The sequence below is a fragment of the Lacerta agilis genome, chromosome 1 (assembly GCF_009819535.1).
Source record: "Lacerta agilis isolate rLacAgi1 chromosome 1, rLacAgi1.pri, whole genome shotgun sequence".
Lineage (NCBI taxonomy): Eukaryota > Metazoa > Chordata > Lepidosauria > Squamata > Lacertidae > Lacerta > Lacerta agilis.
In genome coordinates, this window is record NC_046312.1 from 122,901,486 (window position 1) to 122,922,241 (window position 20,756).

At 39.9% G+C, this 20,756-nt stretch overlaps 1 protein-coding gene across 3 annotated transcripts; it reads right to left on the minus strand.

Annotated features, from left to right (window-relative positions):
* Positions 1 to 1,021: 1,021 nt before the first annotated feature.
* ORC2 (origin recognition complex subunit 2) lies at positions 1,022 to 20,118 on the minus strand. 3 transcript variants are annotated; one of them, XM_033169509.1, is made up of 17 exons: positions 20,032 to 20,118; positions 19,336 to 19,442; positions 18,002 to 18,139; positions 17,649 to 17,735; positions 15,782 to 15,874; positions 14,512 to 14,543; positions 12,855 to 12,915; positions 10,854 to 11,038; positions 8,679 to 8,777; positions 7,455 to 7,564; positions 6,171 to 6,303; positions 5,466 to 5,562; positions 3,630 to 3,776; positions 3,028 to 3,199; positions 2,279 to 2,340; positions 1,772 to 1,890; positions 1,022 to 1,344 (listed from the first exon to the last, which is right to left on the minus strand). In XM_033169509.1, the coding sequence occupies exons 2-17, from the start codon at positions 19,424 to 19,426 to the stop codon at positions 1,264 to 1,266; spliced, it is 1,707 nt and encodes a 568-aa protein (XP_033025400.1). In that variant the 5' UTR covers positions 19,427 to 19,442; positions 20,032 to 20,118; the 3' UTR covers positions 1,022 to 1,263. The 3 variants fall into 3 exon arrangements, with proteins under 3 accessions (XP_033025400.1, XP_033025408.1, XP_033025390.1); XM_033169517.1 differs by having other exon boundaries at positions 12,855 to 12,912; positions 20,012 to 20,115; XM_033169499.1 differs by having other exon boundaries at positions 20,012 to 20,115.
* Between the last annotated feature and the right edge of the window lie 638 nt (positions 20,119 to 20,756).

Consider the following 20,756-nt stretch of genomic DNA (forward strand, 5'->3'; position numbering starts at 1 on the left):
TTTATGCTGGAAAATGTAAGACAAAAAGTCAGCTAAACCAATGATTTATGTAGTACGTGGAGATGCACATCTCAGAACTTTTTCAAACAAACTTTCAATGGTCTAATGGTAATTGAACTGTCAGGGGTTGATCTCAGTGCCACTTCGATGTCAGAACCAGCAATATCTAATTTAGGCTGCAATCCCATGAACATGTGTTTTGGAATAAGCTCCACTGAATTTAGTGGGATTTGAACTCCTGAGTAAAGGATCAGTCCAAACTCCAGCTGTTGATGGTATGGGCTTTATGCAGCACTAGGGGGATGGTGAATTCTGCCTTGATCAGCCCCCTACATTATCACATGTTGGAACTGGAAAGCGCTCAGGGACCATCCTGTCCGATTTCAGGATCTTCCACTGGCTCTACAGCAGCACTTCTGCCAGCTCACACAAGGGCTGCATGAATGTAGTGACACCACCATCATCCCACTACCTGGCACAAGAAGAGACATTTGATCACTCCACCCACTCAACAGCGCCTCTTCTGCCATTTCAGTTGACCTTTTTTCAAATGGTCTTCGCCAGGACCATAAACTGTGTTTTATTTAGAACCATACAAAAAGAACTATTTTACAACTACACATTTTTATTCAATTTTTTTTTTAAAAAAAACAACCCAAATACTACCTCTCATTACTTCTGGTGTTATCATTAAGAAAGTTGATGTGAAAAATCAGCATAGCTGCCTTTTTTTTTTTTTTACATTGCAGAGACAGGTGCCAACTTATTATTAACTTTACAATGGCTTGTATACCAATGAAGGCTAAAACGTCAACAAACTTGTCCAAAATAACCTGGGTCTCTGGTGTTTGTATTTTGCTTTGCCCAAGTCCATCTCACACTGCACACGTTAGAAAACCAATAAGGTAGTCTGTAAATATGACATACTCGTTCATTGTTGAAAAACAAGCTGCTAACAGCCAACAATGTGTATTTTCAAGCACAAGTTACTTCAGCCAAACCCCTATTCCCAGATGGTTTATGAGCAGAAAGGCACATTCCTATGTCACATTTTCTTTGTAATGGAATACAAAGGAGGAAATCGTCATCCAAACTGGAAAACCTGAGCAGATTTAGATATATCTAAACGTTGGCTTTGCACAAACAATGCTTTACTCAATTATTACAGGCAGATAAAGACTCCTGAGATCTGAAAATTGACTACACTGTAGGCAGTATTCCAGCAGCTCTTGAGAGCAATTGCTATTGCACATTTCAGAGCCTTCAAACATTATCTTTCTGTAAAAAGTCAGTCAAGGTCCCAGCGTCCACAGGAATTAATAAATATTCAACTCCATCAGCACCCTGAAAACAAGCACACTATTTTCATTAGTTCCGAGGCATAATAACAACAAAGCATTTTTGTTCAATCCAACTAGCAGTCATGCACTGATAGGGATTTGCCCTGTCAAGTTATGCTATGACTAGAACAAACTAGAGCACATTTCCTCCTCAAAAGGCATGATCCAATGTCCTACCAGAAATTTGTAGTAGACTGCTTCCACATTCTGGATGGCAACTTTCACAACAGTATAAGCAACCTTTGGCTTGTTTCAATAACATGAACACACATGTGGTACTTCTGTCTATTAAAACACACCACAAATATTTAATTGTAGTTCTATTGTCATTCACCCTGTAACCAGAATCATACACTCTTTGATTTTTTTCTGCAGCATAGGCATTGTTAAACAAATAGTCACATTAGCATGTCTATAGCAGCCTCACTCACCCTCTTAGTCCTAATGAGCTTGTGATCCCTGAATTCTGTGAGCTGAGCCCTGAGAGTTAGGTCACTATTGACCAGGAAGGCTTCCCGACATTGCTGGTAGAAATCTTGGAATGAAAGTCCTAGCAGGGGAAAAGAAGCAATGGAATGCCTAGCATTAAAAGCGAGGTCTTGCTCAAATGAAGATCAATGTTGCTAACGAGATCTGTATGATGCTTGAAGGAGGTTTTATTCAAAAGGTAGTATGAAGATTTTTCTTTGAGGAAGCCATGCACTAGAAATGTCCCCCCACCCTTGTGTTCCCTCAAAACTTCATGACAACTGGAAGAGCTTTCAATCTCACCATCTCATATGAATTGTCCACATGCCCAGTAACAACTGATACTCACATAAAACAGAAGTTTCATCACACTGTGCTCAGAATCCATAACTTAGGCTAAAGCTCATGTCCTAGTGCTACCCTAGTTTGACCTCCAGAAAAAAATTAAGAATTCATGTCTGTTTAGTTACCTGGGTATGAGGTGTTATCCTTATTTTCCAACTGATATTCCGCCAAAAGTCTGAAAATCCCCCTGATAAGTAAAAGAAGTATCTTTAAACAAGACCAGAAACGTAACTTACAATATGGGAGGAAACATGTTTTGAAAATAAAAAGGGCTTAATTGTGCACACGACCACTTTTAACATCCTATTTCTGTTCTTGGCTTTGTACTTTCTGCTGTGATTCCACCCAGAACTGGAACAGCTCCCTCTGTTGTGTACCAAAGCATTTGCTCCCCCTCCCTTTACATCCTTGCTGAAAATCCACATTTATTCCAAACTACAGACTTCCTTCTGAGGAAAACCTTTTTAAAAAAATCTCCCGTCAGCTATACTAATTCTACTAATTATTTTGTGTGGGAAACACCATTTCTGTTGATGCAGCATAACCCTTCTGTGAGAAAACAAAAGGGAAAATGAAGATAATCCGTAGGGCTGTATTAGTCATGATCTGCGCTGTAGATTCTACAATACAGCAGGGGAAGATCTGGAGTCTCCCACTGCTGTGTTTCTAGCAAATATTAGGCAACATGAACTCTGAGGCACTAGGAAAATAGCATTCAGGTCTTGTTTCCCTATCTGTAATATGAAAAAGCAGCTTTCCGTTTCCAACATTGAAGCTTTATGTAAAAACCACCCCACCCACCCCCAGTACCTGAGAACTAGCCCCCTGGTCTCAGCAAAGATCCCCAACACCAACATCACAGAAGAGTTCCTACCTTGCATTTGGAGTGAGACTGCGCAGAACATGAGTGAGAGAGCTCAAAGCCAAAGACCCGGATTGCTGTATCAAGAGAGAGTTCTCAAAGGATGTTTCTTCTACATAAGGACTGTAAGTGGTCGTTTCATACCACAACCAATTATACATGCTTTGCTTTGCTTGATCCCACACTACAAGGGCAGAAAAGAAAGAAAAAGTAAAAAATTATGTAGTTCCACTTTATGTGGAGATTTTGAGAGGGGTGGGAGGATGCTCCCCAAATCGCTGTGTGTGGGGAAACAGTGGGAACGAGGAGAGGCTGGCAGTCCCCCACCCTTCCTGTAAACAATTCCAAGCCAGAACACCAGTGTGCCCAATACTACAAACTCAATTGGTCTAAGATGCCATGTGGACTCCATAACTATTAATAACTAACAACTGGGTACATAATGCGAATACCTGGTTTGTGGGCAAGCTTGTGTTCAGCTATAATACCAAACCATGGGTAAGATATGCATCTGAATACGGCCACAGAATGCATTACATATGTACCAAACAGATGTTCCCACTGACTAAGATGAATTTTTCAAGCTAGAGGGGCTGAAAGGCCTAAGAACTCACTGAGTGGTGCATTAATATGATCAATAGATGCTATGAGGTAGAGATTAGAAAGAGATGACAATTGTGCTAGGGTTTGTTGGTTTTTGTCTCCTCTCAATGTTGGACTGTCCAAGTTGTGGATGAGCAGGTAGAGCTCCAGAGAAGGATCTGGCAAATGAGAAGAAGTACAAGGGTTAAAAACAGGGTGTCAAGGAAGTAGGAAGGTCACCTAGCTGCAGCCAAATGCTGACAAGCTTTCTGAGGCTGCTCATCACCTCCAAAAATCACAGGACCAGTCATTCAGGTAAAAGCAACCTATATGTGTCCAGGAATCAAAGATGGCTAGTAATGCAAACTAATACAAACATGTATTCTGAATAAAATAATTCCATTTTAACCCATACTATAATATTTTGTAATCCAGATTCCCACCCAAAATTTTGTTTTAAAAACTTCTCTCACCACTTGCATTTTTTTAGATTCAGTACCAGAGACTGGGAAATGAACTGTGAAGAATTTTGCTTTAAAAAAAAAACCCTCAGGGGGGTGGTGACATCATCTGGCAAGATCTCGGGTTAACGTGTTTGCTCCAACCTTCTACTCCTCCTTTTAGTACTTCTAAGTATCTAAAAACGAAGAGAGCGTATGGAGAGCATTCGATGCAACTCACTGAATTTTAATTGAGGGAGGATAGGTTTTGTTTAGGGAAGTTTTTAATCTGTGATTAATGTATTTGTTGGAAGCCGCCCAGAGTGGCTGGGGAGACCCAGCCAGATGGGTGGGGTACAAATAAAATTTTTATTATTATTATTATTATTATTATTATTATTATTATTATTATTATTATTATTATTTTATAAGTTTCCCGAAGAACTCCCATTATGTGTAGCTATATAAATACAGAAACTAAGTTAAGTTAGCTTCCTGAAACACAGTTGCTGATGGTCTGAAATCATCTCCCAAAAGGCTAGGATGCCACAATTCCAGGGCCCACTACTGCACCTTGACTGGGCCCATTTTGGTATCCTGAATAGTGAATTTTCTTAATAACGGAAGATACATTCACTTTACTTAGGAATATATTTTGCTGCAAAAAACCAATTCTAAAACTGCCACAGTGAGTTTAACACTTTTATGTGTCATTTTTTAAATACCTGCATTATCTTAGGAGGAGGCTTCATTAATTTCTAAATTCCTGGGGTCCAGGAAATTAAGGGAGTCTGGCCCACTAAACTCATAACAATAGTTATGGAAATAAGCCCTATCACGAGACAAGTCTTTAAGGTTTGATGTTTTATTGTGTTTTTAATATTCTGTTGGTAGCCGTCCAGAGTGGCTGGGGAAACCCTAATAGTATATAGTTTACGCTTTTAAAGTTTAAGGATATTTTTTTAAAAATGGGATGGGGGAAAACTCATGTTTATTCACTGAAAATCAATAAAACTTATTATTTAAAAAAGCCACTCGTGTTTCATTTGAACACTGAGCAACATCCCCACTCAAATCTAGAAGTCTAGATCTGTGTTGATAATTGCATAAAATACTGTTGCACTATCAAGGTGGGACTTAACTGCACAGCTGTTTAGCTGAAACTAATGCCTAGTTATCAATCCCAGCTATAATGTGTAGACCCACATCAATAACTCAAAGCCTACTGGAGCAAGTCCCATGTTTTATAAATTGGTATTGCATCCTAGATGAATTGCCAGAATAAGCACCATTATAATCACTTTAAACAGTATTTAAACAGGCAATAAATATATGAGTAAACCAAATCATCAGTTTGATCCAATCTTTTTTTAAAAAAAAAACTTCAGAAGACTCCGAACTTCTAATATATTGGCCCATCTGTATTACCTTCTTTAAACCTTTTCACAATGAAGTCCAGCTGATCCTGGGGGTTGCGAAAGGTGCCCACATGATCCAGCACCTCCTCTGTTACGGAATTAAGAATCTGGCACAGAAAAACAGCAGGTCACCATTTTCCTTTGGAACTGTGTTGTTGTTTTTTTAAGCATGGTTTTTCAAAGAGAGCTTAGCTCAAGTTAAAAACAGCTCTCTCAATATTAGGACTATTTCACAGAATTCCTATACTGAAAGCAACATGTAGTGGAAAAAATCCACAAATACAATACACAGAAGAGCCTTCCATATACAAACTTCACAATATCAGAAGCAATCCTTAGCAGTTTGCCGCTTTCATAAGTATAAACTTAAAACGCACACTAGGTAGGTTTTTCTATGTTCCAACCAGTGCAACTTGCCCTTTCATATAAAGAATATTTGCAAATGAAGTCCCATATAGGAAGTCAAAGCAAACCAAAACCATGGACTGCCTTTATGTACTGGAGCCTTTGTCTGCTAGAATTAAGAGATGAACTGAATGTAAACCAACTTCATTTGAGCTGTGTTCTAAATAACGGTAACCTAGTCGTTCGTGACTGGACTTAACTGTCAGGGGTCCTTTACTTTACCTTTTATCAATAAACCATGCAGTTTGTATTGAAGCTTTTGTTTAGTTCTCTGAATGCATGCATGCATATATGTCTCTTTTTTTCTTACCGATTTCACGGTGATGCTGGGGAAGAACCCATTCACAACAATATGAACAGAATCTTGAAGAAGTGAAATGCGAAAATTCTCCAACAGAGCTTTCTTTGAACCTAATCCATACAGCACAATATTGAATCCTAGGCTGCAAGAAAGAAAACACCTCTGAAATTTACAATATAGTGCATAACCCAATGAAAGTGTTCTTATCGAGAACAGTATTTTACTTTTTGTTATTCTGACAGTTAGAACTGTATTTGTTTTTTCTTTGTAAACACTTATTCCGTCCTCATTCCCAAATAATAACAATTGAAGTTTGTTTAAATTTAGTATCTTTGAAGAAACCTCCAATCCTTTTCCAGTCCTGAAAAGCAAAACTAAATGCTCAGCAGAAAGAATGAGATTCCCACTGTCATGTTTGTTTGCTGCCTACTTTGCAAAGTAGCAGAGGAAGAGGGAACAGAGACAATTCCAATTCTGAAGCAGAGTATGCAACAAAACTACTGTAGGGGCCTACTTTTTTTTAACCTGCAAGAGATAAACACAGAATTGATGTGATATAGAGGTTACAGTGTCACACCGGAGAGATGCAGATACATATCCCTACACACCCATTAAGTTCACTAGGACAATCACAATCTCTCAGCCTAACCAACCTCACAGGTTTGTTGTGAAGATAAAATGGTGTGTGTGGGGGGGAGAGCAATGAGCAACTTGGAAAACAGAAATGTAATAAAGGCCCTAACCTTCCTCATTTGGCTTCAGTTCTGCATCATAAATGCTAAAAGCAGCATCTATGCCTATTATCTGTTTATTTTCCTGATGTCAACTTGCAGTGTCTTCAGTGGAATGGAAATAGGTGGAGCCATACTGTGAACAGCACCCAATCTGTATTTCTCTCCCCCATATATTCAATCTGGAACGTGGATATGACAATTAGCTAACAGACCTTTACAATCTAGGATCTATTTAAATCCCACGTACTTTTCTGTTATAGAAAACCAACAGCTATCACCCAGAAGATTTGTGACTGCTTTATATGAGATAGTTTCCTATCTGTTTAAGAAACCGGGTTGAAAGCATTTCCATCCCTCAAACATCATCCACATGAGATTCCTTTTACAAAGACCTCAACTCCAGAAAATACATTAGCTGCACCATGGGAAGTGAGTGTGGTTTTATTCAATGAAAACTATTTCCGAGCCTAAGAAACTATTAGGCTTAATTGCAACTTCAATTTGTTTTAAGAGAACATTGTATATTGCATGTTCTTGCAGAAGTCCACCAGATACTTACTGCAGTTGCAACATCCATTTGTAAAAGAGAGATTTGTGTTGCTTGGTTAACGCCTCACATTCAGAAGCAAAAGCAACAGGTACTTTATTCAAGATGTTTTGCAGGGACTCCTAGATCAGGAAGGGAAAAATAAGCCATTAGAATAGGTGCAGGGCTGAAAGAAACGAAGCAATACATTTCTAATTAAAACAGGGTGGGAGAAACCGCTGCTTTCAGCCAGGCCCCACTTTTCTGTCTCAGCAGGGAAAGAAGTGCCTGTTTCTTTCCCTGCATTGCATGATGGAGCAGTATCTGTCAGACCCAGTGTTTACAAACTGAGATATGAAGGCTAGGAGCTAAATGGCACCTTGAAGTTAGGTTATGGGCGCAACAACGGAATGTCTAGGCACACTTTTTTAATAACAAGAATGCAAAGCCGAAAATGAATGAACTGCAGCTAAAATATTATGTTCATTTTTCACACGATCTAGTCCTTCCCCTGCCTACCCCCCTAGTATTCTTAAGAGGGTCTCTTCTCCAGTCTTCAGAGAGTAGCTGGAAGTGGGGAGGCAGAAAAAGGTCCTCCTTTCCTTCCACTCTGCAGTTTCAATCTGAAATCTTAGGTGCCGTACTGCGCCCAAAGCTCAGAAACTGCTTGCGCTAATGAAATTCCCTAGAACAATGGGAGTTTTGAACACTGGTCAGAGCTGATTTCTAAAGCAGACATTGCCTTTGGCAGGGACTGCTCCATTATAAAGTGATGAAGAAAAAAACCAGGTCTGCTTGCTTTTGCTGCACATGCAACGAAACCAAGCTGGAAAGCCTTCCCCATGCTGATCTTTTTTGGAGGTGGATGGGATCAATGTGGGATGGCTAGGTGGGCTTTCCAAAAAGGTCCTGCCCACCAGCTGACATCAACAGCAATGCAAGCTGATTGGCGGGTGGGCATGGTTTGTGGAAAATGCTCTTGTGGGCTAAGGTGGCGAGGCAAGAATGGCCTACAGGCCAGAAGTTTCACACCCCTCTTCTAGCTTAACCAAGCCCTTTTTGTTGCAAAGTTTTTCTCAACGTTTTCAGCATTACAACTCAAATTGTGCTACTACCAGTAAGGTAAAATAAACCAACCAACCAACCAACCACTGGGTCCATCCAAGAACAAGCAAAGAGAGTTACTAGAAGTTTCTCTGAACAAAGACCTCAAGAGAAAATTCCAATACAAATAGTCCCTCATAGCACATACTGTACCTGATCCAGTTTTGATTTCTGTAGCTTCTGAAGTGTTCGGTCAGAAGTTAAAACCTTGGAACTGCTATGTGCTTCAAAATACTCTTCCACCAAATCACTCTGCAGGAAGAGTGAAACACAAAGTGGGAAGCTGCTTCAGTAATGGGGGAAGGGGAAGGGGATAGCAGCAAATTGAGAAGAAAAGGAAAATTTCTAAATGCACATGTTATTTCAGGCATAACTATCTCACAATCATTATCCTTTAGTCAAGAAATTTCCTTATATAATAAGGCAAAAAGTATACAACAAAGTTTATCATAGACTAAGGATATAATCCTATGCAAACTTACTTGGGAGTACAGTGGTACCTCGGGTTAAGAACTTAATTGGTTCCGGGGTCCGTTCTTAACCTGAAACTGTTCTTAACTTGAAGCACCACTTTAGCTAATGGGGCCTCCCGCTGCACCACCAGAGCACAATTTCTGTTCTTATCCTGAAGCAAAGTTCTTAACCTGAAGCATTATTTCTGAAGCGTATGTAACCTGAGGTACTACTGTAAATGCAAGACACTCAGTTAAGGCTTCCAAGTAGACATGCAATAGCACTGTACTGTTGGGCTGCAATCCTAGAAACCCCTACCTGTGAATAAATTCCATTGCACACACAGGGACTTAAATCTAAATAAAGATCCACACTGTCTTCATTGTCATATGCAATTCCAGAGGATTCTTAAAACAAAACAAAAACAATAAAAATCTGTATCAACCCATTTAAATAACCAAAAATTATAGAATACTGAAACAATGGGCTCAAAAATTAATGTCCATCATGTGTCTTCGGCAGGTACCTAAAATACACGCGTCAGTGTTCACTATATTTCAGAGGGGAAGGAATGCTATAATTATGGCACCCCCCCCCCAAAGAAAGCCCTAATTCAGGGTACACCATAAGCAACCTCCAATGAAATATGGGAGCATCAGGAGGGCCTGTATCCTAGATCTCAACACAACATGCAGGCCTGTATGGGAGAATGCTCTCCTTGAACGGTGCAGGTCCCAAGCTGTATAAAACCTCATATATCGCACTTAGGGGTCTTTATATGTAAATCTGGGACAGCATCTCCTGCCTTGACAAGCCCAAGGAAATAGTCATAAAGGGTTATTTCCAGTGCACCTTTCAAAAGTCATATGATGCTACTTCCACATGTGGTAGGAGTGCCCCAAAATCGAAACATTCTGGACAACAATCACATGAGAAATATGTAAAATAACCAAGCAAGTGTTAGAAACCAACCCAAAACTGGTCTTACTAAACATCTTCCAAGACAATAATGCCCACTTACAACACAAAGAAGTCATAATCCATCTACTCTCAGCAGCCAGAAACATCATAACCAAACACTGGAAAGACCTGACAGGAGCAAACATGGACCAATGGTACCAAGTAGTATGGGAAACAGCCCTACTAGAAAAACTAACCAGTAACCTGAAACTGACATGGGGACAAAAAGAAGAAGACACCTTCACCCCGGTATGGTTCCCCTTCATCACACACACAGCCCAACAAGACAATGACAAAAATCTACCGACAGCATGCAAATCAATATGGCTAACCTGATCCAAAACACCCACCAACCCCACTCCAACAGGAAACCAAAGATCACCACAGCCAACCACAAATGAACAATCACAACCTACGCCAACCCCGACCTCTCTCACCGCCAAAGGAGCACAAGCGAACAACAGAGAACCTACACAAACAACGCTGACACCAAACCCTACTCATATTAAGTAAAATAGAAACATCGTCACCCCACCCCACCTATCTCCCCATTCCACCCACCTCTCCCCCCCCTTTTCTTCCTAATGTCTCAACAACAAAAACTGATTTGTAAAAATGTTATATGGAAAAATACGAGAGTGACATTGCACTACCTTTGTAAATCAAGAAAATAAAAATATTTTTTAAAAAAGGTTACATCATAATACAGCAAAAAAGTCATATGATGCGCCTTTCTGCAGAATTAAGCCTGCAATTGGGATTAAACTGCCACTAAGGACATCCGCAATCTTTCCTGTCAGAGACAGGCCCGCATTTAATTCAATGTTTGACTGGCAGTAGAAATGTTTTGAGAAGTCCTTATTTCTATGGCCAACAGCCAATGTGATTAACAAACTGAAGTGCGTCCACACTCACAGGAACTTCTCTCTTCAGCTTCTTAGCTGGCGTTTCTTTGTTAGCTGGAGCAGATGATGTCTGGGGTCTGGCCAGCATTTTTGGATTGACAGCATTATCTGTAGTTTCTTTGCAGCTGTCATCTTCTTCTTCTTCGGAGCATGAAGTGGAATAATCACTTTCAGTATCAGAGCACATATTTAAAGCTAAAAAACAAACATTGGGCAAGAGACTTGTGAGTTTCCATTCCTAACTCATCTTGTACACTGGAAATTTTGTACTTCAACTTTATATTGCATACTGGATAGGAAAAAGGCCACTTACAAGTGGTACATAATTGATAGAGCACATAACTGTTTCCTTACAGATAGTAAATGGAGTTCTACCTTCACCTCACACACATACAGCGGTACCTTGGTTCTTGAATGGCTTAGTTGTCAAACAAATCAGCTGCTGAATACTGCAAACCCGGAAGTGTTCCGGTTTGTGAACGTTTTTCAGAAGCTGAACATCGGATGCGGCTTCCACTTGAGTGCAGGAAACTCCTGCAGTCAATCGGAAGCTGTGCCTTGGTTTTTGAACGGTTTCGGGAGTCGAATGGACTCCCGGAATGGATTAACTTTCAGAACCAAGGTATCACTATTTAAGCCACAAAGTCACCTTCTCAAATAACAACAGAATCTCAACATACTCTAAGTAGGGGGAAACTGGGGAAAGAGCACAGTATGTGGCAAGAAAATAAGCCACTGCCTAACCCAAGGGTTCATATTATCCATGTAGACTTGAAGGACACAACTGAAATGCTGCTGTGGAGTTCAGGAATCCAGGCACTTCATTTCCTCCCCTGCTCCCAATCAGCCAGAACTTAATTGTCACCAAACACACTCTGTCGTCATTTAGTCTGCTTTGGGTTGTCCCCAATTTTTTGCTTTGCTTTTTGACTAACAATTTTTCTGAACTTCTGCAAAGCTTGGATTCCCCCGAACCTGTCAAAACCTCTGTCGTCCGCAGAGGTGGTGCTATTTTAGTGGTGTACTTGGCAGCATTTTGTCTGAACACTGGAAATACAGGGAACAATATCTACTGCACACCACACTTTGTATATGTCAATGTGGAAAAATGACTGCACAGATTTAAAAAAATCCCCACAGAAATCTGCCATAATGTATTCAACCCCCCCCCCCCCAATCAGAACTGAAGCAGTTTCAATCTAAAAATAATGGGTGGACACTACAGAATTAAGACTACTTAATTGAAACCAGCACATTAAAGAAAGGTTACATCCGGATCTCCCTATGATATGGGCAACAGCTTTCGGAATTGGTATTCAGACAAATCTCTCTCTGTGTCACTGAAGAAAGTACACTGTATCAATGAACCTCATGGGTAATCTATACAATAGAGTCAGTGAGGGTTAACAGTTCACCTGAGAGATGAAACAGAAAACCCAACACAAAATGGTACCTTCTTTAGGATACTGCTTTCCCACATACAGGGTGTTATTCAACTAAATTTTACTCACAGCAGACCCACTGAAATTAATGAACACATTTAAGTTAGGTCCATTAATTTCAATAGGCCTAGTGTGAGTGAACCTTAGTTGAATACTAAAGCACAAGGGAGAGAGCAAAATAAATTGAGGATGGAATTCAACATTACACTATGACGAACATTCTGTTTGAGCAAGCATTTCATCTTGCCAGGCAAAACAATCTGCCCCACCCTCCTCCCAACCTGCTCTTGGGGTTCCCCTAACCCCCACAAGTCAATTTCAGGGGTTGAGCAGGGGGAGGAGAGGGGAGCTTCTGCTTGATTCAGCTCCTTAGGTGAATACCATCCCAAAAGCTTATGAGATGATAATTTTATTCATCTCTAAAGTGCTACAAGATTAGTTGCTACAATACAGCTCTGGAAACTGTTATACTCTAATGTCACAACTGAAGAGGCAGAGCACAAGAATGAAATCTCATCTTATAAAACACCACTGAACTATATTAGCTGGAATTTAATGCAAATGCTTACCCGTAATTCTTTTCCTGAGTCTGTAGGGTGTTTTTGAAATGAATTCATTCTTTTTACTCTGCTAATAAAGCAAGCATATGAAGTATCTTCTAAATAAAATCTCATCTGTTTAGATGGTTTAGAAAACATTAAACATAAAAACTGAATGTAACCTGCAGAATCTAGTTGTGGAATCTCATTATTGTTAGACCTAGAGACCAAGCAAAGTCAGTTAAGAACCTAGGTTGTACTTGTTTCTATTTCTGGGACAGTCTAGATTAGTTTCTTCCAAACCTACAGATTTACAGCTATCATGTACCAATTTCAGATCAATACATTAAGACTGAACTCATATTTGAAATAGACCTGGAAATGTCTTATGGATATTTGCAGAACACTAGGACTGCATGAAGCAGTCTCAATCTATTCTCAAGGTTACTTCATACCCAGGAAGCCATGAGTTGATTTTTCAAGGAAGATCCATAAGCTATATTTTCAAGTTACTTAAACCCAACATTTCAAAGCAGATTACAATAACAATCTGAAGAATATCTAAGATTAAATTAAAACGTAACAGTCACACAATCAGTAAAAACAAACACAATCAATAATAAAATAGGAAATTCTTTCCAGTAGCACCTTAGAGACCAACTGAGTTTGTTGTTGGTATGAGCTTTCGTGTGCATCTGAAGAAGTGTGCATGCACACGAAAGCTCATACCAAGAACAAACTCAGTTGGTCTCTAAGGTGCTACTGGAAAGAATTTCCTATTTTGTTTCGACTATGGCAGACCAACACGGCTACCCACCTGTAACAATCAATAATAAAATGTCTTCTAGAATTTAAAAAGTGGTCAATACTGATTTAAAAATGGGAAGAGGGGGAACTTGTCAGATCTTTCCAGGGATACAGCAGTGCTATTACTAAGGTGGATCTGTCTGATACCTACCAAGCCAGCATGTGCTAGCAACGGTCCAGAGAGTACATGCTGATCTTAATGATTGAGCAGTTGGGTCATGAAAAATCCATGTAGGTAGCCATGATATGATATCTTCCCTAAAGTCTCCAGCTACTCAGTTCTCAACTAATATGAAGGGCAAACCCATTCTTCTGCCACATAAGGTGTGCATCTTATCATCATCACAAAGATTTATATATTCTTCTGCTAGATGACTCAAATCTCTTGTCAACAATACAATCCAGATAAAATGTTTATATATCACTCAGCTGACAGTAAGGTTCAATCTGCAGAATGGAGAGAGAAGCAATTTTCAGCTATATCCCCTTCTTGCTGCAGCCCCACCCCTTAAATCAGTTCCAGGGGTTTGAGAGTTCTCCTAGTCACATTTAGGGGAGGGGAAATTCCTGAAAATGTCTTCCCTCCAATACCACTGACAGCTGAATACCACTGCTGGATAAAACTTAACAAAAAACGCATAGCTAAGCAGTACAGTTTTACCTAATACTAGTTTAGGATCAGTCAAAGGAAGCAACACTGCATGTTGCTGGATGTAAATCCAAGCATTATACTGGATTACAAATGTTCAGAGCCGCCTCAGATAGTCCCCTGTATTTGGCCAAACTACTGAAGACAACACTTACAGATTCTAAACGTAATGGAGAAAGGTCATTCTCCATCAATGACTGATGTTTTTAACCACCAAAAATTGCCACTCACCTCCACCTTGCCTTTGCTTGAAGCTGAATACTCTGCAAATTAAACAAAGACTGTCACAAAATACTAAGAAACATTAGTTCTTTTGTACTTCCTCAACTAAGCATCTTCAGATGCTCATACCAGAGAATACTTCAGATTGCAAATAATGTTGAACTTTGGACAATGCCCTCATCTCTATGCAGAATTAATGCAGGTGACAAATTCATCCAGTGACTTCCCATGTAAAAAGGCTGAACTACCGGTAAGTTATATTGACTATTTTCTATCTGTTTAATTCTGTGCCTAGCACTGCCAAGGCTTCTCCACTTCCCAAGTCTCTCCTAAATAAACTATTTCGTATTCCCAAAATGCTTACTGCACCTTAACTAAATTCTCCTCTCAGATAACACATGATCCCCAAGTGCCAGCATATTTTTACACTGGGACTCAACGTACATATAAGATTTATGATTGTGTACGAGTAGCTGACAAGAAACGGCACACCAAGAAAACTGTAGAGCCAAACTGGCTTTCTTGAAGTCACTGGAAGGTAGTGTATCTGAGCCATTTGCTCAACACAAACTCAATATTCACACAGTCACAGGAACCATGGCAGATTATGATCCTGCAATTTTAAAAGTGTGCTAGAATAGGAGTGAAATCCCTGAAATTTGCATAGCAAAACCCACCCTATCAGTGGAAACTTGCATGCTAACTAGTTATGCATTCCTTCAACATTTTAGAATGTGATTTAGGTATTTATATTTTAAAATGTAACTTGTTCTTAATGCTTGATTCTATCGCTATCTTAAATGAGTATTTCAGATTGTCTTTTGTAAACCACTTACAGGTCTTTTGTTTAAGCAGTAAAACAAATTTGTTAATCAATAAATAAGTATAGTAGAAAGCTACACATACAGGATTCCAAAATCCACCTTTCATTTCAATCAACTAGGTGCCTTGGCACATGGATGGCTATGATGAAAAGGTAAAAAGTGTGTTAAATATTTAGCAAAAATCAGCAATCTAGCTTGTCAAGGCTCACGCTAATCAAGAGCACATATTCATCTGCCTTTATTGTCAAGACATTCATACTCTAATTCTTCTTCCCTAGCTAAGAACCATTGTGTTAACCCTAGATACTAAAAAATAAAACCCACAAAAGAAATAGTAAGTGTAAAAGCTACATGTGAATTCTCCCCAAAGCAAAACCTTCTAAAAGCAGCTTTTACGAAACACAGCTCTTACTAAAGCATTTGATAATTTAGTTTATTACTTCAATAGAACTTACTCTTGCTGCTTTGAGGAGTGCTTGCTCCCTTTTCAGGATTCTTCAGCTTCTCATGTTTTACATTGCTACCTGCTGTCTGAGCTAGCTCAGAGGCTTTGAACAAAGGAAAATGTCAGATTAAAGAAGCATGCACACAACATATTAATGCAATTTAAAACACTTTCCCCAACCTAGTGCCCTCCAGATGTTTTCAACTGGAGCTGATGGGAGTTGCAGTTCAAAACATATGGAGGGTGCTACATTGGGGAAGGCTAGTGTAGGCCATTGTTAAAACATGAGGTTAAAGAAATAAACTGTTCATTAGTCATTATTTATTACAGTGTTAAAGGTGAGACCAAAATATTGGTACAAAGGTAGTACAAGCCAAAGGTAATACAAGCAATCTGATACAAATGCCCTGTGATGCCTGGATGAAAGGCGGTATTACCACAAGAGTGTGACCACCAGCATTTTTAAAACAATAACGTTGCAACTGCTTCAGAGGCACCAAGACTTGCATGGACCAAATAGGATTTTTCTCTTGTAAATATTTGAACTGAAACAACTACCATGCTGCTAAGCAAACACTTTTTAAAACTCTCCCAGGTTCAGAAGCAGATTGTTATGCAGAAGAAAAAGGCTGCTGTTCTGAAATAGAAGCCAAAAGCCTCAACAAGCCCTACAAAGGTTACTCATGTGGTTCTCAGGACTGTGGCGAAAGTGAAGCTCATATCCCAATATTCTGTTGTTCAGCAGCATTGACAAACATTGGATATACAGTATCAAAGCAGAGAGAATGGGCCTGCACTGTGAGGAGAGGAGGGAAGTAAAGCAGCTAAGTTAATCCGCTCTGTGGCTGCCTCCTAAAACAGCCCTATACCCTATGTGGCTTACTGGCCATGTTCACATACAACACCCAGCTATGGCTTGCTTTACCCTTGGTTTGTTCCACAAGTTACCAGTTGGCTTGGTTGACATGACACACTACGCCAAACCACGGCTTGTGGTGAGGAGAGAGTTCAACCATCAGGTCTGGTTCAGATGATGCATTCGATCAGGCATAGGCAAACTCAGCCCTCCAGATGTTTTGAGACTACAATTCCCATCATCCCTGACCACTGGTCCTGTTAGCTAGGGATGATGGGAGTTGCAGTCCCAAAACATCTGTAGGACCGAGTTTGCCTATGCCTGCATTAGATCAAACTATGCGTTAGTTTGACACAAATTCAAAAGGACTGCACAGCAACAAAACAGCTGTATGCTCTTCTCCAAGAGCCCAGGTTTGCATGGTCTTGCTATGTCAACATTTGGCTTAGACAGCCATACAAATAAATTTGTTGTCTTACAGTTGACCAAACAAGCCATAATTTGCTTCTCCAAAGCTTGGTTTGTTTTGCAGCTGCTCTTGCCTTGAGCCTTTGTAGCCTGTCAAGCTTGGGGGGCGGGTTTCAAATAAACTATGGTTAAGAAAGGCTATTTGGTTTGGAGATACAGTAGTATCAAACAATAGTTAAAAACAAGCCAACAACAAACCATACCTGCACATGGTTAGCCTGCTGGGCTGGGTTCATTCAGACAAGCCACAGTTAGGCTAAGCAAACCATGGTTTAGCATTAAGTGTGAACCATGTCACATACTGGTCCAGCCAACTCATTGTTTTGAGTAGCGTTGTGAGGCAATTAGTTGAGGAAGAAAATCAAGGAATTGGAACAGATTTAAACAACCAATAAATTTCAATTTTACTAAAGGTTCTGAAAACCATAAGAAAAATTACAGAAAGTAAGCATTCTGTAACTGAATGATCGAACAGTTTTATTCCTTCACAGTTTCATTCCTAAGACTAGGATCAAATCGTTACCAGTAATTTGCTTAACAAAACAGACCATACCCATTTCTGCCATCTTGTTAGAGCGTTTTGGAGTCTGGAATGGAAAGACATCCCCACCACCTGCACTGGAGCCATTTTTCAAAGAGCCTAAAACACACCCAAACAAACAAAAACCCTCAGAAGCAAACTTGTGGGAGGTGGGAAGAGAAATTATAACAATTATCTGAAAAACAGCAAAGGACTTGTATGTTGTTAAATGAGCAAACATTGTTTACGGTGAAAATGGGTGGGTCAACCCACATAAAACTGTATTGATATCAATACTGAACGAACACAGCCATTTCTTAGCCAACATTCACAAGGCTAATAGTTGGGGAAAGTTTTTCAAAGTGTTACCCTTTTCTCATAAATACCTTGGATGCCTAGGACAGAAACATAGTCCTGTTCTTCAAAAGTTTCCTGAGACTCATTATCTGAGCTACCTTCTGTTTTCTTCACCCATCTTTTTGCATCAAGTGTATGGGCAGCTTTGTTCTTTCGAACCTTATGACCTGGAAGAGTAGCAATAAGGCTTTAATGTCAAACAAACCAGAAACAGTTAGCTATTCTCCTGTTTCTGCCAAATCTTTCTCTGCATACACACTTACAACACAATCCTATGTATGTTTCCTCAGAAGTAACAGCCACTGTATTCTAGTAAGTGTTAAGCACTACAGCCTTAGGCCCTTTGCATGTAACATACAGTATATTTATTTCCATTTAGAGTTCATTCAACTCAGACTGAGGAGCAGAACACTTTCTTCCTGAAATACTAAGGGAGCAACATATTCTAGCAAATTAAATCCCTTAGCCAGTTTTTATTGAGAAAGGGCAACCAAAAACAATTATTCCACAAGATGGCAAGGATTCAACTGACGGCAAGGCAGCAAAACTAGTCAGTCTTCTGAGAAATACCTCCCCACTGCTTATTCCACCAAGTGGATAAGCATACAAAGACCTAGTGATAGTAATACCATTGCAGTTCTGAACACTATTAACTTGCAATCCTAAGATTTCTGAATGTGGATAAAAGGTCTGTCCTGATCTATAAGCAGATCATAATTGGTGGCTGGGGGAACTGTACAAAGAATAGTCACCTCCTTCAAGAAACAAGACGATGGATAAGAGTTTTGGTCTCTTAGAAAAACCTAGGGTTTCCATTATGGCATACACTCAAAAGAAAATCTGGAAAAGCACCAGACATTCTCCTTTTTAAAAAATATGTAACTTTAAAGGCATTTAAAGATATCCAGAGTTTCTAATTACTTTTTTAAAAACCCAGCTGAGAAATGAAGTACAGTGGTGCCCCGCTAGACGAAAACAATTCGTTCTGCGAAAATTTTCGTCTAGCAGGTTTTTCGTCTAGCGAAGCGGCAATGACAGCCGCGCTTTCGCTAGACGAAAAATTTTCGTCTTGCGAGGCAGCCCCATAGACTTTTTCGTCTTGCGGGGCAGCCTCCTGCTAGACGAATGCCTTCGTCTAGTGAGTTTTTCGTCTTGCGAGGCATTCGTCTAGCGGGGCACCACTGTACCCTATTTTATAATGATGTAAATAAGGTGTCCTTGCACTAACAAGCAATTCATACTGCTTGTATCTGAAGAAGTGTGCATGCACACGAAAGCTCATACCAAGAACAAACTTAGTTGGTCTCTAAGGTGCTACTAGAAGGAATTTTTTTATTTTTTATTTTGTTTAAGCAATTCATACCTGCATCTTCAGAAATGTGCTTTAGGACATCCTCATCTGCCACAAACTTGACCTCTATCACATCGCTTTTCTTTAACTTCGGATTACTCATAGCAAGAAGCCTACAACTAAAAACAAAGTACTGTATGTGTCATGTTCCTATCCAAGCACAAGTACAATTAAACTATCCTTATTACCAATAGGAGATGTAACCAAGCCTGAAATGCAGAAGCATAGAAAGATTAGTAGCAATAATAATCCTTTCTACTTTCAGAGAATCATAGAATTGTAGAGTTGGAAGAGACTGTGATGGTCACCTAGTCCAACCCACTGGAAAGCAGGAATCCTGCCCACAACCACCCTAGGTGGACAGACTTGAGTCACCAACTTTCTGGTTAACAGCCAGATGCACTGACCCATTTATACAAGAAGTACTGTTTCCCACCCCCATCCCCACAACCATTAAGGACTGCAATATTTAAACAGATGATGTTTTAAACAAGGTATTGGATCATCTCCCCAATAAAGTCCCTGCTAGAATGTCTTAGGATTTAGCACCACCACGTTGGCAGTCATCTTCAATTTTGGGCTGAACCCCCATTGCTAACCACATCTTAAGCAAAGCAAAATTAAGATTTCACACCTCAAAACACATAAAATCCAACCTTCAAAACAAATTTTACTCAAATGAACTTACAGAGATAAAAACAACCTCACATATCCGCATGAACAGGATTGGAGAGAATACACTTCCACACAGTCAGACAGCTTAAGTGGATAAGCCTACATTGTCCAAGTTCTTTAATCTGAAATGAAAGGAAGAGCCAGAAACACCTTAAAATGGTCAGAAGGGTAGATATGGCACCCTACTGAAATTCCCCAAAATTTAAAAAAGCAATTTAAAAACAACAACTTGCAATCTATGGATAAGGAATCCAAGTATGAAATTTTTTACTCAATGCCTCTGATTTGTTTTATTTGAGTTTTCCAACCATTTTCTTCTCGCATAGATCTGTTGACGATTTTAAAGTCCTCAATCTCCCCTCCTCCCTGGCCAGCTGGCCTAGCACAGGACCAACTGATGCTAATCGCCCTGTGGAATGAGAGGCAGGCAAATAAAACATCAGGGGCAGCTCCAGGAAGATTGTCTAAGGTCCTTCCCTGCCCTGGGCCAACTGACACCAATTGCCCTTTGACAGGAAGTAAAAGAATGAGGGAGGCAGGCAAAGGCAAATTCAGGGCCTCCTCCAGTAGGATTGTCCTCTCCCTGACTCTCAAAGAGCCAACTTATAGCAACCACCCCATGGGAAAGAGCATTTGATGCCTAGTGTGCCTGGTTGTTTCATTTTTGAACATGAGCTTCTTGGTGTATCTGTTGTGTTTTATAAGTGTTGTTGGTCACTCTCAAGTTTCAAAGTGGGATGTAGATTACCGCACAAACG

Bases quoted from the DNA above. Each gene is read 5' to 3' on its own strand.
- ORC2 (XM_033169509.1), bottom strand. From the start codon at position 19,426: ATGAGTAATCCGAAGTTAAAGAAAAGCGATGTGATAGAGGTCAAGTTT. The intron at 15,875-17,648 runs GTATGGTCTGTT...CTTTGTTCAAAG, and splicing joins TAACAAGATGGCAGAAATGG to CCTCTGAGCTAGCTCAGACA. The intron at 11,039-12,854 runs GTAAGCATTTGC...TTTGTTTTTTAG, and splicing joins ACTCAGGAAAAGAATTACGG to CTTTAAATATGTGCTCTGAT.